Source organism: Falco biarmicus, chromosome 3 (genome assembly GCF_023638135.1).
Source record: "Falco biarmicus isolate bFalBia1 chromosome 3, bFalBia1.pri, whole genome shotgun sequence".
Lineage (NCBI taxonomy): Eukaryota > Metazoa > Chordata > Aves > Falconiformes > Falconidae > Falco > Falco biarmicus.
Window position 1 is genome coordinate 48,357,652 of NC_079290.1, and position 27,622 is coordinate 48,385,273.

The 27,622-nt window shown below is 43.8% G+C and overlaps 1 protein-coding gene and 1 long non-coding RNA gene across 5 annotated transcripts in view; one reads left to right on the plus strand and one right to left on the minus strand.

The window, feature by feature from the left end:
- The window catches only part of RGS20 (regulator of G protein signaling 20), a 45,343-nt gene that overhangs the window by 1,033 nt on the left and 16,688 nt on the right, over nucleotides 1-27,622 (minus strand). Inside the window, exons 3-6 of one of the 3 annotated variants that reach the window (XM_056330925.1) lie at nucleotides 21,451-21,795; nucleotides 6,419-6,567; nucleotides 2,232-2,318; nucleotides 1,120-1,354 (exon numbers count right to left, since the gene is read on the minus strand). In XM_056330925.1, coding sequence (XP_056186900.1) covers nucleotides 1,120-1,354; nucleotides 2,232-2,318; nucleotides 6,419-6,567; nucleotides 21,451-21,795 — 816 coding nt within the window. Of the gene's footprint in view, nucleotides 1-1,119; nucleotides 1,355-2,231; nucleotides 2,319-6,418; nucleotides 6,568-20,100; nucleotides 20,712-21,450; nucleotides 21,796-27,622 lie in introns of those variants that run through there. The other 2 variants (XM_056330927.1, XM_056330926.1) reach the window with 2 other exon arrangements.
- LOC130145704 (uncharacterized) lies at nucleotides 1,351-15,329 on the plus strand. 2 transcript variants are annotated; one of them, XR_008820647.1, is made up of 3 exons: nucleotides 1,351-6,195; nucleotides 6,397-6,593; nucleotides 7,343-15,329. It is a non-coding gene; the product is annotated as an uncharacterized LOC130145704 (long non-coding RNA). The 2 variants fall into 2 exon arrangements; XR_008820646.1 differs by having other exon boundaries at nucleotides 7,993-15,329.

Consider the following 27,622-nt stretch of genomic DNA (forward strand, 5'->3'; position numbering starts at 1 on the left):
TGTAAAAACTGCTAAACATACTTAGGCAAAAAATGACTGTGTTGAAATTTGGAAATAGTAATATCTTGAGTATGGACAGAGAAATGTTCTTACTGAGGTGAGCTTGCTCAACCAAGGCTGCCTGCAGCCCCGCGGTTACAGACACCTGAGACTGGCAGGCTGTCTCCAGACCCGCTTCCTGCTCTGTAGGAGAGAGGATTTGTAATTTTTTGTGACAGTTTGTTTCCTTGGGAGTTAGTGCTGTTGTAAAGAGACTGAATTTGGAGTAAGCAGTATGATGCCAGACAGAAAATGTAACCTGGGAAGCTGTCACTTAATCGGGATCCTGTTAAAAACCAGGGTGAATCAATGGGAACCACTGGTATGGCTGTATAATGATTGCATACAACATACAAGTAATGTCTTTTTTCTTTTTTTTTTTTTTTTTTTTTTTCTGTAAAGCTCTAGTGCCTGTAGAAAAATATTAGTATTACTGGAATAGACTGATTAAGATTTAAACAGCATTTTTATAAGTACATAAGTATAGCTTGCCCCACAAACTATTAAGTTTGACTTTTGGAAGGATATTGGAAGGTTTAAAATTCCAGCCTACTTGGCAGGATTATATTCAAACTGAACTGAGGTGTCTTCAAAACTTGATGTGTTTGCTAACAACAAAGTGACAAGTATTTTTGAAAATTTTCAGGAAGTCAGTGTGTGTGTTCTGTGACATATTTTGTCAGCTGCTCTTTGAGCAATTTTGAGCTTTGCAGATAACACTGTTTGTGGTTTCTGTGCTTTTGGAGAGACGTGTAACACCCCCTTCCTAGTGCAAAGAAAAAAACTGCTTTGTCCAACAAGTAAAATTTAAGTTGAGCAAGGATAGAGTGATCACCTGTATAGTTGTGCCTCAAACTAAGGAGTTCACATCAGCATGCCAGGGTAGCATAGGAGAAGCTTTCTTCCAGCCAGTGGAAGTAGCGTTGACCATCTCACCTCAACAATGGGTCTGCCTTTTTCTCCTAAATCTCTACTTGATGGCGGTGGAATGGGGTGGGGGGAGGGGGGAGGAAGTTCTCCCTGAGTATTGTTGTAGCTTTAAACACACATTAGAACTAACTGTTGGGGAAAGTAATATACCTCTTTTGGAGAAAGGATAGAAATATAATCTTCATAAATTAGTCTTGCTTTTTCTTCAATGACACTTTTGTTGGATTCTTGTTTTAGTTCCTCGCAGGCCATCCAGAAAAGCATGTTTTCCTCGCTGAATTCTGTTCGTAGAAACTCACGAAAAGCATTTCTGCCAGCTGGAGTAAGCATCAATTTATCAAATGATTGAGCCCAGCCATTGACTTCTTCAAGAGTAGGGGCAGGGCTTCAGGCAGGAGAGAACAAGAGAGAAATGAACGATTGTTACTCGGACTGTGTGCAAGTGGCAGGAGGCATCTGCCATCACAATGGCACAAAATCACAGGGTTCACAGGGCTGCAATTCCTTGCCAGGACTACCCGAGTGCAAACTCTAGTAAACATATTTGTAAGGTGCCTTTTGAAAGTGTGCTTATTAAAAGCTCAGATGCAGATGATTGCCAGCACTTTGGTGCAGGGATTGAAGTTTACTCTCAAAGTAACTGCAACAAAGAAGTCCCTCTGCAACAACTATTTGTTGTTTTTTGTGTGTATATATATATATATATATAAAATTTTGTCTATACCTCGTAGTTCTTGTTGAATTATTGTTAAAAATTGAATGAAAATATGTAGAAAGAAGCCATGATTCAAACCTCATAAAAGGTACTCTTCTGTCTATTACAGTTTTACAAGTGCTGCTACCTGTTTGAGCAATTCTGAAGAGACAGTTGCTTGACTCTTGGGAGGATCTGAGCTCCTCTCTATTATTTTTACAAGGCTGAGCATTGCCAATTAGCTTCATTACACAGTTGCTGTGTGGGAACAGGATGTATTTAAAAATTATTTCAGATAAAATGGAGGCTGTGTTTACAATGCTCTTTTTGATCTGCCATGTTATGAAAGTGGGGATGTGGATTTAGATGCTGCATATAAATAAGGTAAAAGATTATAGATCAGACTTTTGGTTCCTTAGGAGGTAAGAGACAAATGACTGCAAATTCAGCATAAATTGCAAACAGATAATAATAGTTATTTGATATTTCAGGTAATTCACTTTATTTAGTCTGATTTGTTGGGATTTGTTTCGTTTTATCTTGACAGAACACTTGGTAAATACCATACCTTTCCTCGCAGTTTGGAATACCCTCTGCTTGGAGTTCATGAGATGTTCTCCTTGCTCTCTCTTCATCTTGATTTCTAACAGTAAGACTGCAAGGTAGCAAACAAAATTTTAGCCAGCTTCATAGAGGAAAAGGCTGAATGTACAGCAGATGCTTTTCCTCTGATATTAAAAAAAAAAAAATCAGCTAAAAGGACAGAAGCTAACAGTAGCCACATTACTCATAGTTATGCTCTGACATTAATTTTACAGTTGTATAAACCTGGAAAACTTTAATGTAGCTGAATGCTGTTCAGTAATGTATCATGTAGACTTTCTATACAGAGGTCATAAATTCATAGAATTTCTCAGGTTGGAAGGGACCCATAAAGATCATTGAGTCCAATTGTCTGTATGTATGTGTACGTGAGTATATCTGTATATATATATGGGGTATATATGTATACATGTGTACCTTATCAGATACCAAATCTATTCTCCATTGATACTTATTATACTGTGTATGCTCGATGGAATGTTTTAACTTAAGTTAGGCTTTATGCACTGGTTTTATGTGAGTTAGATGCTAAGGCTGGTTGGTTTGGGTTTGGTTTGTTTCCTCCTCACCCCCCCGCCCCCAGCTTCCCTATTTTTAATATCCATAGGGCACAATGAGGGCCAAGGCTGTGGGTTAGAGAGGTGATACCATGTTACAAGAAAGCCAGGGTTCAGAAGATGGAGCGCAGGTTTTAAGCAAGCCAGACACTTCTGTATGGGATGTTGGGAGCATAAGCATATTTCAGAGTTCAGATGTAGATACAGCCATTGTCTGGTAATTGATTGCAACTAAGGAAGTATTAGCATATGCTTCAAAATGTGAGGCCTGGAGCACAAAGAACAGATACATGGCTGCCGAATATTGTTTTGAGTATGTCTGACTGGAAATGAGTATTAGATTGTTTGTAGCATTACAATAAAGATAATGTCTTCTGCAGTCACTAGTAATCGCTGAGAGTTTTTCATGTCCCATGGAAGAGTAGCTGTCAACTTCTGTTGCTTTCATCACATGTTAGTTTAATTAACTCTAGTTTTTACAAATTCCTTTTGTAGTTGCAGATGATTTGTTTTCATTTGAGACTGGATTTGCGAGTATGCATACTTCTTTCTAGGGAATGGGGACTATGTTCCAGTTCGTAGGCTGTCATAGTTTAGTGAAAAATGCATGTGCACACACACACACATTCATACACTCTGTAAAGCTGCTTAAAATTTGTCAAGAGAAGGTCCTGGTGAATTATAACCTGTAATTTATATGAAATAGGTCCTCCAGCTGATACAATGCAATACAGTTGTTATAACTTGTAGGAAAATATAAATGTTTCTTCATTTGTATCGTGTCTGTCTTTAATGCTAATGTTGTAACAGTTTTGTTGCCTTAATTCTTAAGAATCTCATTTATCTGTAGTAAGGCTTTTTGTTGATCCAGTTGATTTTTCTGTCCTTTCTGCCTTCTGTACTTTTGACTTTGCCTTACTTCCAGCCTTACTATTTACTGGTTATCTCCTTCTCTTGTTTTCTCTAGTGTTAGTCCATAATCTGCAGAGACCCGCTTTTCTGTTTGCCAAGGCAGTCCATGCATTGAAGAGGGAGGGAAGCTTTCTAATACAGAGAGCAGATAATTGCAAACGCTTTTTTTTTCTTTTTTCTGCAACATCTGAAGCATACATTCAAACCAATGAAGTATTTCAGTTCACCTTTTCAGATAAAAATGGTAGTTAATGTTAGTTCTCTATTCTTTTGAGGTGTATAGGTCTCAATCCTTTACTACACTTTTTACCAGCGGCCTTTTTTAATATGAAAAGTAATTCATTACATATTCCTCACACACAGACAAGAAGTGATATGCTTGTCAGAGTTACTTTTGGATTGAGGGGAACCAACAGATCCAACAGAAAGGATTATAGTCTTCATAGGGTAATGCACAAAAGGGGAAAAAGAGAAAAGAAATAACGAACGCTTTCTTAAGAGAACATGCCGTGCCTCAGAAAATGACTTGCAGGCAGACTCTTTCCCTAGAAATGTACAGGTAAACAGTAGAAAGGGACTAGTGCCAATACTGCATCTTCTCATGCTTCTTCTCAGGATCTGGAAGAGTAACATGCTGGAGGCTTGAGTTCTGGCTCGGAATGAGCACAGGTTCTGAGCATCCAGCTGAGAGACTCATTTCACCATTTTTTTTCATTCTGAATCTACTATTAAGAGTATGCTGATTATTGGATGTTCAGCAACTCAGCTGCATGACTCATGTAGACTGTTATTTTTGTTCCTATTCATAACTTTTCTGTTCAAAGTACTTGAGCTATTTTGAGGAAAGGCTGTATGAATAGGGAATATAAATAGCTTAATTACAGTTTGTTTTGCATTTCTTGTTACTAGAAAACAATTGTTCTCAAAAAAACCCCCACCAGAAAATACTTTAAAGCTCAAACAAGCTGCTCTGGTTTGGAGCCTGTACTGGTTTCCTAGATGATTCTGAAATGCAAATAGGAATTCTAAGCATCGTGAAATTTGTGTACTATCACATACCCTATGGAGTAAATTGCTCCCTTTGAATTGTTTGAATAGTGAGGTGCACAGAAAATGAGCATCCTGGAAAATAACAGGTAAAATGCTGCACTTTATCAGCAATTTAAAAGATAAAATGCAAATTTTATGTAATCAGTGGGATAAGCGCCTTATTTTTTTTTCCTTTTATGGAAAGATGTGTTGTTTGTGTAATGCAGCTCTAGACTGAGCCACTTGTGATTGCACTGGACAACTGTTCAGATGACACTGGAATTTGTGTGGGATGCAAGGTAGCAAACTCTGATCCTGTACAGGCACAGTACTTAATGTCTTTTTAAGCTCTATCTTAGTTTGCCTCTAAGAACCTGCTGAAAAGGTAGGATCAGACCCAGAGTACTTAGCATCTTGCAAAAAAATTCCAAGCAGCCTGTTGTCCTTACAAAATACTCACTGTTTGCGTAAGGGAGGGCAGGATTGGGTATCTCTGCTTCTGATGAGCTGAGTACCGATAGCAAAGGAATGATCAGCCTGCTTTTCCCTTGCCTTCTAATGGTGTTCTCCAAAGCATTTGCTATCAGCTGCTGTTAGAAAAAAATAATGGTGGAATAGATTCCTAGCCTGGGCTGTCAGGTTATTTATGACTTCTTCCCTTCACCTCAGTGCCAGGTTTGCTTGCTATGAAGTGTTTATGTAGTGGATAGTGTATTTATAAGAAGCACTCAGCTTGCTGTCAAGTGTTTTGGTTGAACTCCTATGGGTGTTCAAGATATATATATATCTATTTCAATGCAAGTTCTGGTCTTGCCCATTAATTAACACTTGGCCCCAAACGAATACAGGACTTCTGAGTATGGGAAGCTTTACTTCAGTTTTAAATCAAATTGCATGCATCTGGAGGAGCTGGTAAGAGAGAGAAGGTGAACACATCACTAATTTACGGGATCAGGTGATTTCTTTTCCTATTTTTGCTTTGCTTTCCTGATAAATTTTCCTCCTTAACATCTTGTAACGGGAGTTCTTCTGAATTATTTCTGCTTAACTCCTCTTCTTCAGCAAATACAATGTTTAAAGTCGCTGATCCTAAGGATTAACTTCATATGAGTTGCAGGTGCTGTGAGTTGGCAACACTAATTAATAACAACAGATCCAGTTGCCTTTGAAACAAAACAACAGTGCTGGGCATGTGGTTATTCATTTTCCAGCATACACATTCTTCCACCTTCTCCGAACTCCATTTAACACAGACTGTGCTGCTTGTTAAGTCCCAGTTCTAAATCTAAAGCTGTGACATATTCTGGTATTGCTTTCAGTTTTTAGTGGAAGCCCTGGTGAAGCTCAAGGCTCAGGAGAAGCAGTCATGCACGGAACAGACCTTCCATTACACAGTATTGACAACAAAACTACAGCGGAGTTACTGTACAGGTATTTTCTTAAAAATCTGTTATTTCAATGGCAGGGAAAAAAAAAGAAATAATTAGTAAACTGGAATAGAAAGTTGTGTCTAGCACTAGGGCACAGTCATCTTTTAGTCCCAGATCTGCAGAATTACCCAGGTGGTTTGTTTGGCTTATGTTGTCGTATACGCTGGCTATTGCCTCCCTCCCCTGCTATTCTCTTCCCCAGAGGCTTGAATGAGAGGGGTTACCATGAGCAGCTGCAGCAACAGCACCAACAGAAGCAGCAGGCATTGGACCCTCGATTTCCTGTGCTGTGCTGAGCCTGTGCTGTGCCTGGGGTCTCCTGGGTCGTAGACATCTGCCGTTTGCGCATCTCCATCCGCTCTGATCCCATGGGCTGCAAGACAGCGAGAGGAGGAGGAAGTAAGAAACATCTCTCTTTTTCCTTTTGTTTGCTTTAAAAGTCTTCCCAAGCAGTGCTGAAGGCCACAGCTCCAAAGGAACTGAAAGCCTAAATGCTTCATTTCCCACACCCCTGCTTACCCCCAGAAGCTCTTAGGTGTTGAATCCTTTGGAAGATTCACTCATTCTATTTTAAGCACTGCGATGGAAGGCAAAGGGCTAATGAATTCTGCGTGTAGGTGGGTTACAAGGAAAGAGTGGTGATGCAGAGAGCAAAAGGGGTCTCGGAGATGCAGCTTTTAGTACAGTGGTATATAAGGTCAGGAGCTGAAAAAGATTTCCTGAGGTTTTGACTTCGAGGCGAGTCCTAAAGAAAATGGTACAGAACAGAGGTAGGTAGAGCCTCTCCTTCCCTCTTCCCTTTTCCCCGATTAGCCAATGCACAGGCTTAGTGATGCTTGAGACACTTGAGCCCTCCTGAAAATCTGCCCTTTGGTGAGTATTGAGGATGTCTCAAGCCTGCTTGTTGCCCTGTAGCAAAGGGGAAAGGCCAGTGCTTACCTGTCCATTACAGGTCTGACTGCCACAGGTTTTTTAAATGTTTTCCTCTTAAGGAGGAATCAAGTGCTTCTTCATTAGTAATTCATCATTTTCACAGAAAACACACAACTGGACATTAACATGCAGGTTTTTGGTCACCTCTTGCAACTGAAGACAGCATGAAACAATTTTTGGTGGAAGCACTTGTTGTGGTTTTTGCACTGTTTTAGGAAACCTTTTTGGAGCTTGAATTCTGCAGGTTGTGCAGAGAAGTGGTGTTAATGAAATGACAAGTCCCCTTGAAGTTCCTGTCCCTTCCTGAGCTATCTCTCTCTGAGCTTCAGACTTGCTCTACAGCACTTCATCATGCTCTCCCTATTATGCTGAGGGTAGTATCGTATCGAAGTGACAGATGTCTTTTACACATGAAATGCCAGCTTGTACAAAGATGAGTATGTCTGTCTTCATTTTGATTGTATTTGATTTTTGGATACATAACTAATCATCCTCCTATGTCATGAGATCCCTTTGTGTGTAGGTTTTTTTCAGGTTGCTAAACCTTCTTTTGAGGCCATGACAACTGTAGGGGAACTAGCTGCTGCTAATTTTGAGTTCTTTTTTTAATTGATAATCAATCGAATGCTAGACTTGAAACATAATCTGATGAAATGAATACTGGAGGGTTAAAAGTTGCCTTCCTTTCTAAAATGTTCAGCCAGGTTTAGGAAATGCTATTGTTATAATTTGAGGGAGAATGCACAGAAGTTGTCATGGACTTGAAAGAAGTGTCAGGAGGAGAAAGGAGATTATTGCAGCAGAGTGCAGCATTAAATTTTGCTGGATTTTTTTTTAATGTTGAATTTGTTTCTTTCTTATACAGATTAATAGTTTTCAGTTTGGTGGGAACCACCCACTCTCCCGAGAGAAAAATGCATGACATGCTGAGCAGAAGATGCACCTGTTTTGCAGGAGGAATATAAGAACAACAATACAGATAGAAATTATAACTCATTTTGTAACTCTGTAGACCTAATCTGACAAGCAATGCCTACATGCCCAGAAATAGAAAATCAGGAAAAGAACACAGCTTCCAAAAACCCCACAACCTTTCTTGTTTCAAAATGTGGAAGAATAAACATGAGATGTACAATACATTTGTAGATGCAGATTTCTTCAGAGTTTCAGATTCACAGGAAGAGAATGAAGCCCTAACTATTAATTTCCTTCCAGGTACCTATACTTTTTTTAAATAGAGCATCTTCATACTTCAATTAGAAAGTCATAGTATATAAAGCATTATTGGAATGATAATTTATCTAACAATATTTCAGGTTGCTTTGGACAGTGAGCAATTATTACTCATTTGAAAAGTGTAACTTGGTTTCAGATGTGTGGTTTATGTACCCTAATCCATCCGCTCTTACTTTTGAGATGTGTTATGTGGATAGTTCACACATATCTCTAGTCCATATTACAGTTGAACTGATGGTGGCCTGAGTAGAGAGCTTGGTTCCTGTTGTTTGCTTTTTTCCAAGGAGAACAGTAAAGGACAGCAGAAGTAGGAAGAATACACTCTTCCTCCCCACCTCATCCCACCGTGATTTAATTCAAGAGATCCTTCTGGATGCATTGTTACAATTTCAGGTTCTTCAGTATTGTTCTTTGACATCTTTAATGAAAGGGAAGAGTATGTAAGCAGCTGTATGGCAAAAACTGCCCAGCAGCATTGTGTCTTTGTTTCACTTTGAACCATACACCTTACTTAGTTTTCTGGTACTATAGGCTTTTATGAATGTTCATCATTGCATTTTCATTTTTATTTGGCAGATGTATGCCAACTTTCTCATTGAATAGCCAAGTAGGTTATGGTCATTTGCGATGAATATTTTTTTGAAGATATTTTTAGCAGACAAAGCATGCTTTAATGATGGCAAAGCTGTATTGGAGTAATGGGAGATAAGAGAAAGAGGACTGGAATATACCTGTTGGCTTAAAGACAGCCCAGACTTTTGAATTGGAGCTGTTTAGTGATTATCATGCACGTATTCCCTGTGGCCGTGGACAGACACTTTGTACATTTGAAAGAAGTGGATCACAAACTAATTTGGATGTGACTTTCTGTGGTGTATCAGCAGGAATATTGTGGTTAGATACAAGAAGGAATTTACTCCTCTGTGGAAGTACTACGGGTACCACTGTCCTGGTTTTGGCTGGCATAGAGTTAATTTTCTTCTTGGTAGCTGGTGCTGTGTTTTGGATTTGGTGTGAGAACAATGCTGATAACACATGGATGGTTTTTGTTGTTGCTGGGTAATGTTTGTACTAAGTCAAACACTTTTCAGTCTCTCAGGCCCTGCCAGCCAGAGGGCTGGAGGGGCACAGGAACTTGGGAGGCGACACAGCCAGGACAGCTGGCCCCAACTGGCCGAAGGGATATTCCATACTATGGGATGTCATGCTGAGTGTATGAACTGGGGGGAAAGCTGGCCCAGGGCTGCTGATCTCTGCTCAGGGACTGGCTGGGCATCGGTCAGTGAGTGGTGAGCAGCTGGATTTTGCATCACTTGGTTTTTTTTCTCGCTTCCCTTTGGATTTTATTTCTCTCCCCTTCTCCCTCCTTTTAATTATAATTGTTGTTGTTGTTATTATTATTATTATTATTGTTTTGGGTTTTCCCCCTCCTATTTTATTTTCCTAAATTGTTCTTATCTCAACTCTCGAGTTTACATTCCTTTTCATTTCTCCTCCCCGTCCCTTGTGGAGGGGGCAGGGAGGAGGGGAGTGGGCATCTGTGTGGTACTTAATTCTGGCTGGGGTTAAACCACGACAATCACATTCCAAGAAAGATAAAGCATCTATCTAAAACCCTAACAGGATGTTTAGAAAGCATGACTTCCACAGAAAAAAATTGTAGAAGTTTGGCTTGTTAATCTAGAAAGGGGAACTGAGAAGCACATTGATCTTCTGATCAGTAAAACTTACGATGTTCTATTGTTCTCTATTTCTTTCAGAGATAAATGATGAGTTAGCTTGGGCTAAATAAAAACCTAAGCTTGATTTTACAGGGTAGCAAGGTAGAGAGTGAGCAGTGGTGCAGGTTATTACGAAGTTGTAGAAACTCCTTTGGCACAGATATTATTAAGACCCATAAGACAAAAACATAGCAGGCTGGTCCAGGTTCACAGAACAAGTAATGAGTAAGTGATCCATTGCAGCAGTGTTTTTCTAACTTCATTCTTCCGTGCTTTTTAAAAATTTTTTTTTAATGTAGCTCTGGCTCTAAACCAAACTATCGTCAAGCACGTTCTATATACCTTTCTATCTGGATCAGTTCCTTTTAGCCACATAAAAATGATTAATCTGCAGGAGAAGTGGATGTCTTGCATTAAAAGTCTGGTTTTGTAGTTCATCCTCTAACAGAATTGCAAAATGAAGTTAAAATGTTCATGTTCGCAGCACAGTTTTTTGCAAATGTATATCCCATTCGTGATTGTACTGAGATTGTGTAATGCCAGACATGAGGCCTGAATGCACAGTAAGACATAGGCTCTGTCTTTTGTATGTATATTCACGGACATACACTGGCTTTCCAGATTGCTTTCAAAAAAAGATGTAATTTAAGAAAAAAAAAAAAAGGTAAACTAGAGAAACCCAAACCCTGCAATTTTGCAGCTGTGCATGGTGATCTAAGTTTATCATGAGCTCCGTATCTGCTGGTTTTGCTCTCCCAGAAACTGCTCCTTGGCTGGAATAGAAACAAAGGCACAGACACCAAGCTTGTGCAAGTCATCTAAGGGTTCATTTTTTTTAAAAAAAAACCAACAAAACCTTAAAAAGTATTAAGGCTATCAGAGTATGACTATGCACAGGGAAGTATAATGACCTTGGAAGGTGTATAGAAAAAAAGTCATAGAGATGAAGCAAGTTGTCTGAGATCATGCAGTGAGCCACTAATGGGATGCAAACAGAAAAGCCTTGTTTTACGTATGTATTTGTCTTTCTGCTACCTCTAGTGCATCCAGAATTCCGCTATGGGTCATTGAAGTTCTCCATCACACTTTGCTGCTGCTTGCTGCAGCCACCATAGCTGTGTAATGAGCCTTTCCAGACAACCGCTCGAATTACTGTTCTGGAGTTTGTACTGTGTGCAGGAATGCACAGTAGATTTATCAACAACCCCAGTGAATATTATTTGTAGGAATTTACACAATTCCTTGCTTCTTTACAGTACAACCCACATTAACAACTCTTTAAACAATTGCCTGACTCGCAGATCTGCAGGAATGGAGATGGCTATTTTTTTTGCCTTCGGTACACTTCAGATGCTCAGGGCAAAAAGGAGGGTTTTCTTAGACCTCCCTGTAAAAAGGTCTTCTGTTTGTATAATGTTACGGTTGTTAATTTGGGACATTGGATGGTCTGACTGGGTCATGCAGTAGATGTAAAACCAATTAGAAATTCTAGTGTCTGTGTTCTTTGCATCAATGATGACACTAACAGTATATATTAGTTGAAGAATTACTCACTTATGGCTTCTACTGCTATAGTACGTGGTACCAGTGATTGGTGACCTCTTCAAGTTTATTATCCCACAGTATGATGCCAAAGAGCTTCAACCCACTGTAATAAAAACCAGTGGAAGTGTGACTTAATTTTGCAAGAGGGCTTTCCTTATTTTCTAGATTGTTACTGTGGGTGATCAGGTTGTTTTAATAATGAAAAATATGAATCATCAACAGCATTTTGATCCAATAGCTTACCTTAAAGCTGTTAAAGGGAATGACATATGTTGGTACCTACATTTAGCTAAATATTTTTCTTTCCCTGTTCTAGTTAAGAACATATTCAGCAGACCCACAAGTGGTGGACCAGGGAAGTAGGGCAAGAGGCACACGTAATGTATATAGCTTCCTTGCCAGCTGATGCATTTCATAAGGAGCATAAGAGGTGTCCTAAACTTGTCCCATAACCTGACTGTGATGCTTAAATAATTATCTCTATGCTGAAATAATTATCTTTGTTTTGTTAAACAAGTAGAATGATATTGCAAAGAAATGCATGTACAGAGCTGGGCAGGGAAAATATTAGTTGTAGCAATCAGTTGGAAGACTCTGGGGCTCGAGGAGCCCTGAGGGCTAAAGTGTGTATAAAATCAAGGGTGATTCAGAGCTATTATTTGGCTGTAAAAGGAAACTATGCGTTCCTGAGGAAAACAAGGTGTACAGCCATCCTCCTATACCTGGTGCTGTCAGAGCACTCGCATATGACAGGAGACTGTTTTGTACTCTGGCATTGAAGCGGGAAAGAACCTGTGATTGAACTGGACAGAATCCTTCTCATGGGGAAATTTTATAATGCAGTTATAAAAAATGAATACACTAGGTGCATTTTCTGTAATCAACAGTGCAAATGTTCTTCCACCAGCTGATATATTCTGTTCCATGTTACCAGGTGCGCACTTTGAAAATGGCAGTCAGTAAATACAGCATGTTTTCACATCAGCCTCCCAGGAGAGTCACCTATTTCATCAGCTGACTCTGAAATAAAGCCAAGATGGAGGTGTTCTTTCTAAGGTTTTCGGTCTGCATGGCATGCAATTAGTATCTGGTTTAAAATGTTTTTTTTACTGGCCAGTGTCAGGTATTTTCTGTTTCATTTCCCTGGACAGTCAAATATCAAATATAAGTATGTCCATCAACAATGAAGATGCTTTCTTTGAAACATCAAGATCTCATTGTAATCAGAGAAAATTCCATCCTAGTTTTTATACATTCAATTTTGAAGTATTAATTCTGATTACATGTAGTGTGTGTCTTATTTTCAGCTGCTGAAAAACTACCTCACTTCACTATGACCGGTGAAGACAAGGGGATTTATACCACCTAGGGATGTGATCTGGTACTTGTATTTATGCTGCAGAGAAAAGTGACTTCATGTCTTGGGTTGGACTTAATACCAGGTGGTGCTAAGCAGAATTGTCTGAAATGCCTTTCTTCAAAATTTGTATAAATGTTTTGTTTAAAAATCCTCCTTCTGCTTCCTGAATGCATTTAGAAAGAAGGTTACAAACAGTGAGAGTTTTATTTTACCATTGAAAGTGACTTTTTCCATCACACTGAGAGAATGCAGAGGGTGAACATGTATCATTGTGCATAAACTATTTCCACTCTGATTGAATAGTTTTGTATTTATTCTTTGAGAGAACTCTTACTGGTTTGACTAGAAAGTAAATTTAGAGATGACTTTTTATTTTTTCCAAGGTAGTATGTTTAGGATTTTAGATATATTTCTTTAAGTAGTTAAATATTCAGACCTGTAAGGAGATGATCTCCTATTCTCTTTGAGGTCCTTGCAAGTTCAGGAAGACTAACATCTCACAGGTTCAAGCTCAAATACCTGCTCTGTTTTTGTTTAGGTTTTTTGTCACTCGGGTAGTCACACTGAGATCTAGTGCCTTCCTTCTTTAGGATTGAGGCAAGGTTATATTGTTTCTCCAAGGCAAGAGAGGAAGGTTCAGGAGGAGAATTTATTTCTAAGCCCCAGTGGAGGGATTCAGCCTAGTTTGTGACAGGTTTATCCCTTCATATGTCTGGATCTCAAAAACCTTGCATGCTCCCAGGTCTCTTGTTCTTGTTTAATTACTGTTAACTCCTTTACTAGGTTGCAGTACTATAAGGGAGATCCATACCCTAAAATCTGCATCATTGAGGAAGAATAAGAAAATAAAAAATTGCTTTTCTTTCCCTAAGGTTATCTCCTTCACACAAAAATGGAAATTTCACTGCTCTAAACTCCCTGTGCCTCCTTTATCTTCTCAGATTTCCAGATCTCTCAGAAGGTGCTATGATAATGAACAAATTGTGTGAGAACCCTCTGTGCTGGATGCTCGCTGCACCTTGCGAACTGGGGTCTGCCTTCTCTGTCCCCACCATCTGGAGCATCTACATGCCTTGTTTGACAATGGGTTGGAGAAGAAGACACAGGGGCTTTAAAAACTGGAGATGGGCCGCTGTCTTGTACTTGGTTTCTAAGGAATCCAAAAGTACTTTTAGCTACAGATGGAATGAGATGAGATACCTTTAACCAAAGGACTTCAGCCTCTACCATCACATAGTTTAACCCCAGCCTGGGTACAGTTTTAGCCAATTGTTGGATATAATGTGCGATGTCTCTCTCCATCCAGTTGTATCAGTTTGACTGCCCAAAGTAATGACAGCACTACCAAAGACCCTGTGTCTGCTTGGTGAGGGCTTGGGTAGCCGTAATTTAATAGAAAAAATACGACTCTGGTTCACGTGATAGGGAAGGACTAAAAGGTGCTATTCTGCTGATTGTTAGGTAGTCTCTGATTTTGCTAATACCAAGTTGCTGTGGGAAATCAAATCCTTGAACAAGACAGTCAGTGTCCAGGTGGCAACAGGAGTTTCTGTTGCAAAGGTTCTTGTGGTGGTGTTGGCTGGACCAGATTGAGACTCTCTGAATCGTGCTTTACTGCGCAGTTCTTACATCCAGCTGGTCCATGCTCCTTGCGACTGCTCCAGCAGACGCGTGATCCATCCCTTGTGATCATCTTGAGCTACATACAAAACATCTCCTAACTACCTAAATTCATACAAAAGACTCTGCTACATGATCATTTCCGCATCTGCAGGAAGTTTCTTCTGACTACTTACAATTGGCTGGCTACTTACAAGTCTCATCTGGCCACCTGCAATCTATGTAGAGTTGGATCAATTTTGCAGCCTTGGAGGCTCTGGAAGGGCCATATTCTCCACTCTGGATGTTAATCAGCACATTGAAACGTAAAGACAGTTGTCTAGGCACAGTGAGTCCTGCCTGAAGGAATCCAGAGAACTGTCCAGATCCCACACGGAGTGCACCAATTAGATAACTGGGAAAGGGGGGTAGGAGTTGAGTTGATCAGCTTGTCTCTTGTTTGCTCACTGTTTCGCATCAATCTAATGTAGTATCTATGCGGATGCTTAGGTGCATAATTTCTGGATCTCACAGAAAGAGAGAGGTCCTTCTCTAATGATAACAACAAATTTACTCCATTATAAAAATGTCTCTAAAAAGCAATGAACCAAAAGTAGAGGAAAAATAATGGCACGTGTTCTTGCTTCTTATCCACTAGATAGCATCTATGATTCATATAAAAAGTACACACTCATATTACTGAGTGCTAGTAAGTAAGTAAAAAAAAACGAAAAAAAAAAACCCCAAAACCAAAACCCAGGGACTTAAGCAAGCATCTGAAAAGCTACTTTTGACAAGAGTGGAAAAACTACTGTATGCCTTAAGAGTAATGCTGAGGTACTGGAACAAGTATGTCTGCCATACCTTTTCCTCTTCCTCTCCAAGGCATGCCTATCTGACATTCAGATTATGAGGCATTTCTGTATGTGACCTTATGAATGCAAAGGAGTGTGAAGGTCAGGAATGAAAATTATTTCCCTGGTTAAAAGCACCTCAGATAATACTTGGCTTAGTTGTAACATTTATAGTATTTGCTAATCTCTCAGTAGGAAGGTGGGCTACCAAGAAAATAGCTTCTCAAAGGAGGAATATTTAAAACCTAAGCCACAAATGTAAAATTTAAAAACAAAACCAAACCAAATAAAAAAAAAACCCAAACACAAGAATACACAGAAGACTGTAGAAAATGATTTTATGCTTTTATCCTCATTTTATGCTAAAGCACAATGACATTTTCTCAGCTCAAAGTGCAAAGATTCTATTGCTTAAACATCACTACTTAGATATGATATTTCCTCCTTGTACACATTACAATCGGGCAGGTGTGCAAGCCTTAACTTGTCCTTAGGGCTGATTTGCATGGCCACAGCATGAAGCTTTTGCAGGAACTATACAGCCTGTGAAGCCCTGTGCTATAATGCTACCTGACAGCCAGTTGGAGTGAGCGCACAGATGTAGATCATCATAGTCCAATTATTTTTCAGTAAATACTTCAGGCCTGATCCAAACTCCATTAAAGCAATGAAAGCCAAATATTGGTTTCAGGGACCGTTAGGTGAGGTGGTGTAACTCTTGCAGTTGCTGCTTTCTCTTCAAATCCCTGCAATAACGATAACCAGTGAGTTGGAAGAAAAGAGATTCTGTCCTTATCTACTAATGTCATAAGAGGCTTGCAACTTGGGGTCAAGCTCCAAGTAATTCTCTGAATCTGTATTTTATTAATTTAGAAATACTTGGAGGAGCTGAGGAGCTGCAACATGCTCCCACTGAAGCCTGTGGCAGTTTATTGTCAACTGAAATATGAACGGGAAGCCTGATGCTCATGCTTCTTTCTCTTCATTGACAAATTTGACACACAGGCTTTCTGCATCAAGCAGTATACTATTTTAGATGGAGAATAATTGTAATATATGTTAATGAACTCACCCACACATATGCACACGCTTTAGGCAGTTACTGGATTGCCCACTTAGTGAGTTAAGAGCAAAAGCTCTTTGCAAGTGTTTTTGTATTGTTGAAGATGTGGCATCTTGTAATGGGGTGACTGAGATGGTTGAGAATTTACAAAGGCAAGATGGAGGTTCGCAGAACGGAGACTGGCAGCCATGCAGAATAAAGCAGCTTCTTATGTCACTGCCGCGTCTGAGTCTGTCAAAAGCCTAAGTAGATGAAATTGCAAGAGAAAGTATCCTTCCATGAGTTTAAAAAAAAATTCTGGGATGCTTTTATGTAAAATGTGCAGAAATTGAGTGCCTTTACCTGTTTTATTTATTTTTCCAGAGGAGCAGCAGCTCAGAGGAGCTGGGTTCATCTATCCAGATTAAAGCATTGCTTTACATTTCAAAAGGAACGGCTGAAAGTGTATCACACCCACATAGTTCCAGGTAACGGTGCCTCCATCATGTCACCTGTAACTGAGGTGTTTTTCTACCAAGGGCTTAGATGTCTTCTGCTCCTTTTTCTTTGCTATTCAGTGCTGCACTATTTGGCTGCCAGACCAACCCGCTGTCTGCAAAAAACTTCCCACACTGAAGTCTTTCTCTGAGTAAAATCTGACTTTCTTGTTAAGAAACATAGTTACTTGGGGTTTCAGTGGGATTTTTGTGTGTTTCTTTTTAGAAGGATGCTCTATATCTCCTCTGGTAGTACTGTAAAGTAATTCCTTTGGATTTTACCACAAGAGACTTCACTGCAAACGTTACTCTAACGTGCAATTAGCAGGGTCACTCTCTGTCATTATTTCTCCTGTAATATGGGAAAGGCAAGAGATATTTTTTTTTTACTGGTTGCATTGAAAAAGCAACAAAAGCAACCTGTTACTGCAGTCCTGCTGTTTATGTGGGTACTGTGACAGTGGAGCAGTACGAATGCCAGTATGGATGTAACTTCATTCCATGCTGAGTCCCTTCACAAACCAGGTCATTGCAAACTGCAATTAAGTTAAATCAGTGTCAAATCCTCCTCTGCACAGCACAGCACAGCCTGTCGGCATCCCTTGCCTCGTCTTCCGTGGCAGCTGGAGTCAGCCTCGCTGGATGTATGTCAGTTCACACTGGCTGATCAGCTCTCTCAGAAGCAAAAACAAACAAACAAAACCCCAGGCTTCTCCAGTGCTGGGAGTTTTACGGCTGCTTCAGCTCTGCTTTGGCTAGCTTTAATGTTAGAGGAAATATTTGCTTCTAGGTATTTTTATGCAGCTGGCTTAAAAAAAAAAAAAAAAAATCCATTCATCCCAATATTTTACAAACCTCTTTACTATGCAAACAGTGAAACTGGTGCACATAGCAGATTACTCTGCTCACTCCCATCATCTCCTACTGGCGCTTGGTTGCATTGTGCTTAATTATGAATGGTCTCCAAAAAGCCCATTTTACTGTACTATGAAGTGACTCATAGCACACAGAACTGACAACTCACACTGGGTACTGGAGTCACATGGCGCTGTATTAGTCTGTGACTCATTTCATATTGTACTCGGTGCTGAGATCTGACTCATATCGAACTGTGTGCGGAGCTGACTGACATTGTACTGGTCTGAAAGCTGGTTTGAATTGGGATGACTCATGCTGGAGTGCATTAAACAGTGATTCACATACCGTTTCCTATTGATTCCGATTGTCGCGATTCACTTTGGATTGTACTACACTGGCATCTGGCTGCTTTGGTAGGGTAGGCACCGCGGTAGCTACCCTCTGCCTCAAGTTCAGCTGTGGTGCCAAATGGCGCCATGTCAGCTGGGAGGAGTATTACCAAAGTCAATTTAAAGCTGAAGTAAAGTCAGAATTTGGCTTAACGGACCGTCATTTTGGTCACAACGCTTTCTGGACTTCTTCGCTTCACCTGGCTATGACAATTTTGAAACAAGCCTATAAACAGAAAGTTAAGAATCACGAGCTTCTAGCTAAGACTAGTCTTGCTCCTGAATGTGAGATCTCTGCGCTATTGCGAAGACCTGCTGCCTCCTTGGGATAACATTTCCTAGTGATGAAAGATGGGATGATTTTTTATAAGCAACTAAGTATTGGTAGTTGCCTATGCCTCAGGTTCATCAACTTGTGACCTGGGTTCCAAGAGACACAGAAACCTTACACTGTGCAGATTCCTTCCTGGTACTTTAAGCTGAGCCCCTCAAGCATCACCACTCACTCCAAAAAATGTGCGCCGCTCTTCAAGGGACAGAGGTGTGTAATAGCCAAGGTGATGCTTCCACGATTAACCATTTGGGACCCAGAGTAAAGACATCAAAATAAGTATTAATGGTCGAGTAGATAAGTAAGTGAAGGGGAAATAAGGTAACTGCTCTCTCATCTTAAAATATTTTACAAAACCTAGTGCTAGTTTTACATTCATTTGGCTTCAACATGCTCTTAGTTTGAAAAGACATTCCTTATTTTAACCTGACCACAACTAGTACTCAGCTGATAGTGATTTCGGTGCTTCATTGAATTGAACTAATGGTTACTGGTTTTTGGTTCTGTAGCAGACCCTTGGCGTAACCGGTGCCGCAGTACACAGCTCTGCGAAGTGCTGGATCTAATGCTGATGTTCTGTTTGCGCAACAGGTACAGAGGTACCAGGCAACTCCTCGCCATTATGTCATACTGCTGACACCATATGAAAAGTTTTGATCTTACGTTTTTCAACAGCAAAAGTGAAATAACGGAATGGTTACATCAAGTAATTCACACGTATTAAATTACTGCAATTCTTACTGGCACACACAAGGATAATCTTATTTCACTTTCTGCAGTTGTGTCCACTTTCCATTACATGTTTTTTCGTACCTGCTGACGTTAACTAAAGGCAGAGCTCAGGAAGAGCTCTTTCTCGCACCTGGGGATGGGTGATGTGGCAGGCTGATACCGAAAGAGTACATGGAAGCGCTGCCTTGCTGCTACTCGTGTCTAACGTTGCAGGGGGCCGAGGGCCCCGAGAGCGGGCGCGCCGCGGGACTCCCGTCGCGGAGGGGTAGGGGGGATGGGGTCTCCAGCAGCACTCGGGGAGAGACGAAGAGGCCCCGGGCGCACGGCGGGAGCGGGGCCGGCACCCGCGCTGGGGCGAGGGGGGCAGCGCGGGGCACGGCGCGGCCCCGGGGCGCGGCGGCGGGTCTGAGCCCGCGGGGGCGGGTGCCTGCCCTCGGTGCCGGGGCAGCCGGCTGCCGGCTGGGCCCTGCGCTGGGGCCGCGCTGGGAGCGGCGCCGGGAGCCCGCGGGGAGGGACGGGGCGGTGCGAGCCCCGGCACTGGGCGCTCCCGGCTGGCGGCTCACGGCACTCCGGGAGACCGGGGGAAGCGCCTTTCGCGCCGGGTCCCTCCGGCTCCTCCCGGGCAGGGCGGCCGCGGCCGCTCACCCGTCCCGACCGCGGGGTCCGCTGGCAGCGCCGCTCGTCCCGTCCCGTCCCGCTACACCCGGGGCGGCCCCACCGCGGCGCGGAGGTCGCGACTGCCAGCGACGAGCCCGGGGTGCGGGGCCGCAGTGCGCGGCGGCCGCCGGGCGGGACCGAGCGGTACTTACGGGGTCGGCGGCGGGGCCCCGCCGTGAGTCCTCGCCCGCTTCCCCTCCGGTAGAGGCGGGCTGGGCGCCCGGGGACGGCGGCTTGCCAGCCCCGCGCATGCGCCCGGCCCTCGCGGGCTCGTGTCACGGTGCCAGCCGCGGACGCGGGTGGGCTTCGCTCGCGGTGTCCGGAGCCGGGGGGGAGCGAGGCCGGCAGCCCGCGCTCCCCGCCCCCCTCCCGGCACGACGGGGAGGGCTGCCGCCGGGCCGCCCCCCGCGAGGCGAGCACCGGGGGCCGCTGCGGCTCAGGGGCGGTTCGCAACGGGACTAGCCGCCGCAGCGCCCGCACCGCGGCGGCGGGATGGGGAGGGCGCGGGGGGAGCCATGGGGCCGGCGCCGCAGGGAGGGATGCCGGAGCAACCGGCGTGCGAGCGTGTCTGCGCTCGGGGGAGGGGGTGGGAAGGGCCAGAGGAGGCGGCGGTGCCGCCGCGGGGCTCGGTACTGGTGCTTTAATGTTCATGGAAGCCTTAAATGAGAGCCGTGCTTATAAACCCGGGATTGGAGCACGTCTGCATTTTAAGTAACTGCAGGGATACATCTTCCCTCCTCCCCCAGCTGCCTCCTGTCCGCCTGCAGCGCACAGCTCGCCGCCGCCGGGCTCTCTCTGTCTCGTTCTCCCGTTTCAGCAGGGCACGATGTTACTGGCGGCTGCGGCGGCCGCCCGGCGCGGCCCCGGGGAAGGCGGGTGCCCGGCCCCGCCGAGCTCGGCCCTCGCTCCGCTCCTCCGGGGCGGCTCTCGCGGCAGCGCCCTGCGCAGCACCACCACGCTTTGGGGACTATCTCACCGATAAGGTCCCGCCACCGCGGCCCCCCGTGCAGTCCCAGACGCCGTTTGCCGGGAGGGCGCAGCGCGCCCGTCGGTGGGACATGGGTTAACGGGGCGGCTGGGGCTGGCTTCTGTCACCGCCGTCCCCGGGCAGAGCTACACGGTCTTCCCGTGAAACCTCGACTGATCTGGTGCATGAACGCCCTGCGCGTTCCCGGAGCCGGGCTCCCGGTTCCCGGGAGACCTGGCGGGCAGCCCTGCCGTCGGGGCTGCTCCCTTCCCGCCTGCGTACCGGGTGCGGAGCACGGCGGCCGCAGGACCGCCTTGCTGGAGCCAGCGGACCCGGGGAGCGATGGGGGTGGCAGGTGGGGAGCAGCGGGCATTGCCTGAGGAGCCCGGGGCTCTCACCGTGGGAGCTCACCCAGCGCCCCCGGCTCCCACGCCGCTGCCGGCTGAGGGCACGTGGGCGGACAGCGGCTTCCCCGGTGCGGGGAGGTGGGGGAGGAGGAGGAAAGGGCGGACGCGGCCCCACGAGCGGTACTCACAGCGCCGGGCGGCTCGGGGGCAGCGCGGGGCTGCGGCGACGCGGCTCCGTGGCACGCCGGGCATCTCCGGCGCTCCGGGGGGAGGCGGCTGGGCGGCGGCGGGGCTGGGGCCGGCGGCTCAGCCCAGCGGCCCCGCAGCAGGGCGGCGAGCGGGCAGCGGGCGGCCGCCCCGCTACCGGCCAGCAGCGCCGCTAAGCCCGCGGGGCCGAAGCGGGGCCCCGGGGCGTCTCGACGGGGCGCCGAGACGAAGCGCGGGCAGGGCCGGCGGGCGGGGAGCTGCGGCCGCAGGAAGGGGCTGGAGAGCAGAGCTGACAGCGGGGCGAGGGGCCCGGCAGGCCTCGGAGGCTGCGGCGTGCGGGGGAGGTGCGGGAGCCGGGGTGCGGGGCGGGGAGAGAGAGAGAGAGAGAAAAACACAAAATAAGCATTACCGGGGAGGGGGGAGCAGGCGGGCGCCCTGCATAGCCCAGCCCCGAGCGAAGCCCCTCCGCCGCACAGCTAACCTGAGGGGTGGCAGACTGGAACCCTCACCAGTCTGTCCCCGAGTGCTCGGGGCTGCTCCCTCCCCCTCCGCGAGCATGCTCTGCGTTTTTAACTTTTCTAAGGCGGCCCTTTAGGGTGAGAACTGAAGGAGACTTCTTGTACCGAGCCAAGTGCCCCGCTGGGGTTCAGGGCCGGCCCTGGTGCCAGAGGAGCAGGGGGACGAGGCTGGCCGCTTACACGGTACACGCAAAGAGCACACCCAGCAAAGCCCCGGGCACAAATCCGGCCGCGCTCGGCGGGAGGTGCCGCCCTGCCCTGTCCAGGGTCCTGAAACGGCCCCGCCGCGGCTCGGGGGCGGCCGCGAGCGCAGCCAGCTCCGCTCTGCAAGCGGCAGCGCGGCACGGCCTTCCCCTTCCTTGCCGAGTGCCATTGTCCTAGAGAGAGGAAGCCACCTTACCAGAGCATGAGCCCGGAATAGGAATAGACAGAAATCACTGCCTTTCGGGCTCTGCCTCTGTTTCCCCTAGCCACGATTTTCACCTGTTTCTCTTCAGGGCTCCATCTTCTCATCAGAACCCATCCCTTCCTGAAACATCTTCCCCATTTCTGGCCTACAGCCATTCTTTTGACATCAAGAAGACAGAGAGGAGTTTAAATCTGCACAGTGTGAAGAAAGCCCTTCCCACAGAGGTGGCACTGCCCTTGAAGACCAAAGCTATTGCTGCTGCAATAGGAGAAGGTGCTGTGGTGCCATTTGTGCCAGGGGAAAGTGCTCATTAAAGCTGAGACCCGTGAGGAAAGCTGCCATTCCTGCACATAAGGAAAGCTTGCTGTTGCCTAGCAGCAGAGTTCCCCTAGGTCTCTTCAGGGAGGTGGACCGGATGGAAGCTGGACAATGTTTCCAGGAGAGTGGAAAAAATAGAGAGGCTGATTCCTACCCCACACCCCCACTTAGTAGCTCTCCTGCCCAGCGGCAAGGAGCCCATCTGCAGATCTCTGCCCTTTTGGTCATGGCACAAAGCACACAACTGGGATGTTAAATAGGCTTTTGTGCCAAATTGCAACTGTCAAGGCTCAGGCAGGACTATGGAGGTATTCTAGGCTTGACAATTAGGATCAAGTGATACTGCCTCAGTCCTTGGCAGAGAAAAGGGAAGAAAGTCTCAGCAAGTGTACCAAGGTGGTTCTAAGACCAAGATCACAACACCTGTTAACACCACTGGCTTTTGAATCCAGCTCCTAGTCACTCTGTCAGGAAGGGCAGTCATTTCTGTCCAGTGAGTGGATGTGATTCCCCTAAGCCCTCTCCAGACTATGGACCCAGGTCACCTTCTAAATCTTCGCATGTTCAAGTTTAAGTTCACATAACAAGCTCAGATTTAAAATGCTGGCATAGTGTAACCCCTTTGGAAGGTATGGTCTTGCTCCATCCTTTGCATTTCTGTCAGGAGGGTCATGATCAACTAATACCTTATCTTAAAGACAGCTATTTTTTCAACATCAATGATGGACAGTGATAGTGCATCATATTGTGTAAAAAAGATGGTACTCATGCTCCCCAGCATGAATGGTATTAGACAAACAAAGCCACCTAAGCTGAGTGTCTTCCAGTGCTTGGTGTTTGCAGATAAATCTATCTAGCTCTGCAGGTAGGTACATCTGCATCACTGCATATGTACACAACCACCTACATTCCAAAACAGCTGAGAGGCTTGGAGGCCTAAAGTCCTCTCCAAATTGGTAAAATAAGCACCACCTTCTCCCTGAATAATGGATGCAGGCTGATGTCCAGATGCTTAAGACAGAACTGCAAGTGCTTGGACTTCATTGAAATGGGGTTTAAAGTTGAGGGACTTTAAGAGCTGAAAGACTCATATTGAACCCCTTTGCCTAAAAGGAATCTGAGCACACTTTTCTCATCTGTGAAAGAAAATTCCCTCTGTCATCAGAGTAGCTTGTTGGTGACCTTGCTCTTAGTCCCCACCACTGCCCTACTTTGTACAGGTTAATTCAACTTCACTAGGACAGAAAAGTCAAATATGAACATCCTGACAATCTAGTTAGGCATGGGAGTATTGGGCCTGGGTCTTGCTTCTGTTTCAAAAAACATGTATGGAAAACAGTTTACATTTAATAAAATTATGCTATATAGTGGCCCCTTTGTTTGTAATATACAAGGTAAACATTAATTCAGGGCTCAATTTCAATATTGATATTAGCTACTAGTATATAAGGCATTAGAAAAAAAAATCCTTTTACTAGACCTTCCTGAACATTTTGCATTAAGTCTGCGTAAGTTATTGATGAACTTTTAGAAGTGAAATCTATCCATCATGCCATGGTTGTTTGTTTTTTTTTTTTTTTTATTCTGCACCAGAAAGGAATAGGGCACCCTTGCTGTTTAATGTTGTCCCTTTGTACATTTCTTAGACTCCGGCCTCTCTCTTTCTGGAGACATGTCTAGTTAATGTGCTTTCATAATTTTGCCTTTGTGGGAATGAAGAAACCTGTCATTGTTATTATTACCAAAAAATTGTATGGCACATTTGTTATTTTGTTCTCATTGAAAACGTTAAGAACAGGTTATAAGAAAGGTAATAGAGTATCTGTATTTTAATAACATAATATTCCAACATTCTTTCAGTCACACTTCAATGGCTGAAAATGCATATATTAGCTCTTTTGGGACCTGGCTTGCTTTAAGGTGTTAGGACACATTGCTGGGCCTCATACCTGAACTTCTGCTCCTTGCCCCAGGAGAGGTAGAGTAGCTTACAGGTACTACTAGTCTATTTTAGTGTTTCCTGCTCACTTCAATTGTTAAATAGAGAGTTTCTAGACCATTGAATGGAGCTGATTCATAGTGAATTAGGGAGCAATTCAAACAGAAAGTAATAAGCCATTTTTGACTATTTTCATTCACATGAAAGTGCACTTGTTACAAATCACTTTGAAGACTGATAGGCTTTTCTGGGAGAGGAGATCTTTTCAGAAGTAAAATGAGTTTCCAGGGACTTTAGTTGAAGTTCAATTTTTTTAATATACCAGCAGTATTCTAGCATTTGCTTTATCTTATTCCTTAATAAAAACTTGAAAGGAAAATAAGTATGTATTTTTAAAACACGCATTTTAAGTAACCATATTTTGAAGTGAACATAATGCCAGTGATATTATGGGAAACAGCACTGCTGAACTTTTAGATATTTCTATACTTTCAACATCAGTTTCTTACAGATACAAGTAGTTTTTCTTAATGGATCTATTAGTAATTGGTTTCCAATAGAAGATGTAGGTTCAATGTTGAGGGAAGGCAGAATAAATTGGAGTCTTCAAATACGTAAAACTAATCATAGAACTGCACAGGTCCACAGAGCATTAACCAACTTGTCCCACATGTAGGGATGGCTGTTTGTACTTGATTTTTCATCAGCATCAATAGCAATGTGTTAATTTGTCAGTAGAATTTATTTTGTGTAAGCCCAAGTGTGAAAGTCACACTGGGAAGTTCCTCCCAATGCCACATCATTCACACTGTCAAAATGGAACTGTGCAGCAGCACATACGCAGTGCATAGGGTTCCTCTTAGCCTTTTGCTGGAGGATTAAGGTTCTTCAGGGTCTTATGCCAAAACCTGTGATTGCATTATGTTAGGACTAATGCTTGAAGAATTATCATGAGCCTTGGCTTAGATCTCAGTGCAGCTAGAATTCTTTGCTATTGATGGCTCTGCTTAGTACTTTGCTAATTATTTCAGCACTGTAAGGTTATTTTCTAGGGTGATGCACTTTCTCAGAGTTGGCCAATTCCAGATGTATGTTCTGCCAAAACTCTCAGCTTCAATATTTATATCAGTCAATCTGTATTCTGAAGTCTCAGGAAGTCTGGAAATTAGCCTCTGCTGTCACCACTGACAACCCTGTTTCTTTTCCGCTCCTACATATCCCATCTTTGTTTCTTCTAAGGAAGAAGCTTAAAGAGAAATAAACTTTGAGATGGAATTAAATATTAGAAATAAAGAGATGTTTTCCAGTAATAGGACTGAATGCTGGGTTTCAGAGCATCAGTCAGCTCTGTGATGGCTCTGCTACCCATTCTGGCCCCAGTCCAGCTGACAGGCACCGTGGGGTTTGTAAGCCCTCAAAGTTCTGTGGCACAACTCATGTGCTTAAAATCCTTGGTGACTCAGAGTTTCTGGCAGATTGAAAGACTACCTAGGAAGCTGGTGGCTTGGACAAAGAGAGTCTAATTACAAATTGCAATACGACACATACAAAAAATTTAAATCTTTGCTGAAGTACGACTGCAGGAAGAAACTATGTCATTCGTTTCCTTTGCCGTGTTTGACAGACTGATGCCTCACTGTATTCTGTCTGACCCTCTCACATTATGCATGTCAATAACTAAAAAATAATGCTAGCTACATCTTTATAAATCACAAGGTTAACATACATCTCTAGTTCTATTTTGCCCATAAACCTTTGAATTATTTGGAATCATTAAAAACCCCTACAGGTTTGGTTTGATTAAAAAAAAAAGTTCTCCCATCACAGCAACGTTCTGTCAGTGTATGTCCTGATGACATCCTAGAACCTGTACCAAAGATCTGGGCAAAATGTTGACCAGAAAAAGATTAGCTTCTACATCTTAAAAACTGAGAGTTAAGGAAGCTGCTCAGTAAGTCATTACACACTTCCAGAAGGTGTCAGTGTGCACCTACAATTTGACTGGGGAACCTCAACAGTTGAGGATTCGTGCCAAAGCACGATTCCTTCTTGTGCTATTAGAGGTCCTTTTCTCTGCCCACAATGGAAATTAAATGAGCTAAAACTGGACACAAATATTTTCCTTTTTTCATGATTAGAAAAGGAAAAATATCTCCATAGTATCAATGTCACTCAAGAAGTACCTGTCCAACCATGGCCTGCAAGAGTATTCCTGATATTCTGGGTCACACAATGTAATTATTACACAGGATTCTTGCCACACAGATACTCAGCAAGCAATGGATATAATTAAAGAATAATCTAAAACTGACATGACTGCAATTTTTAGGTCTAGAAAGTAGCTTTTAGTCACATTCCAGAGTGATTCAGAAAGGAAGATTGATGGGGCAATTTGGAACCAATGTTCCTGAACAGCTTGAGGTTTCAGAGTAGTTCAAAGTGAGTCTGAAAGCCCAGTTGCACAACGTGGCTGCACAATAATATTCCAGTTGACAAGATTCATGAGGAAGCCACTATCACTTCTGCCATTGACTTTTCATCAGATTTTGGACCTTAGAAAACCTGGAGGAACTGGGGGAATTGCGCAGCCATGTTAAAAGGCTGATGGGAGAAAAATGTACTCATAGAATGGGGCAGAGAACACAAGAAGAGATCACAGCTAAAATACACCATAATTCCATTGAAGAACAAAAGAATAAAGAGCAGGCAATGAGAGACTGCTAAAGAGTATGAGGTTAAAAACCCCCAGTATCAGGAACGAGAACATTCTAGGCTAATAGATGCTGGCATAAAAAGCAAACTACTTGCTTCATTGCAGACTAGTTTGAGGTATTAACCAGGAGTGTTTCTCTAACATCTTAAAAAGACCTTTGAATGACAATGGGAGGAAGGGGAGCTGATCTGTATAGAATGATGGCGAGGAGAAGGTATGAAAATTTTTGGGAAATGGGAAAACTTCAGGTGATACT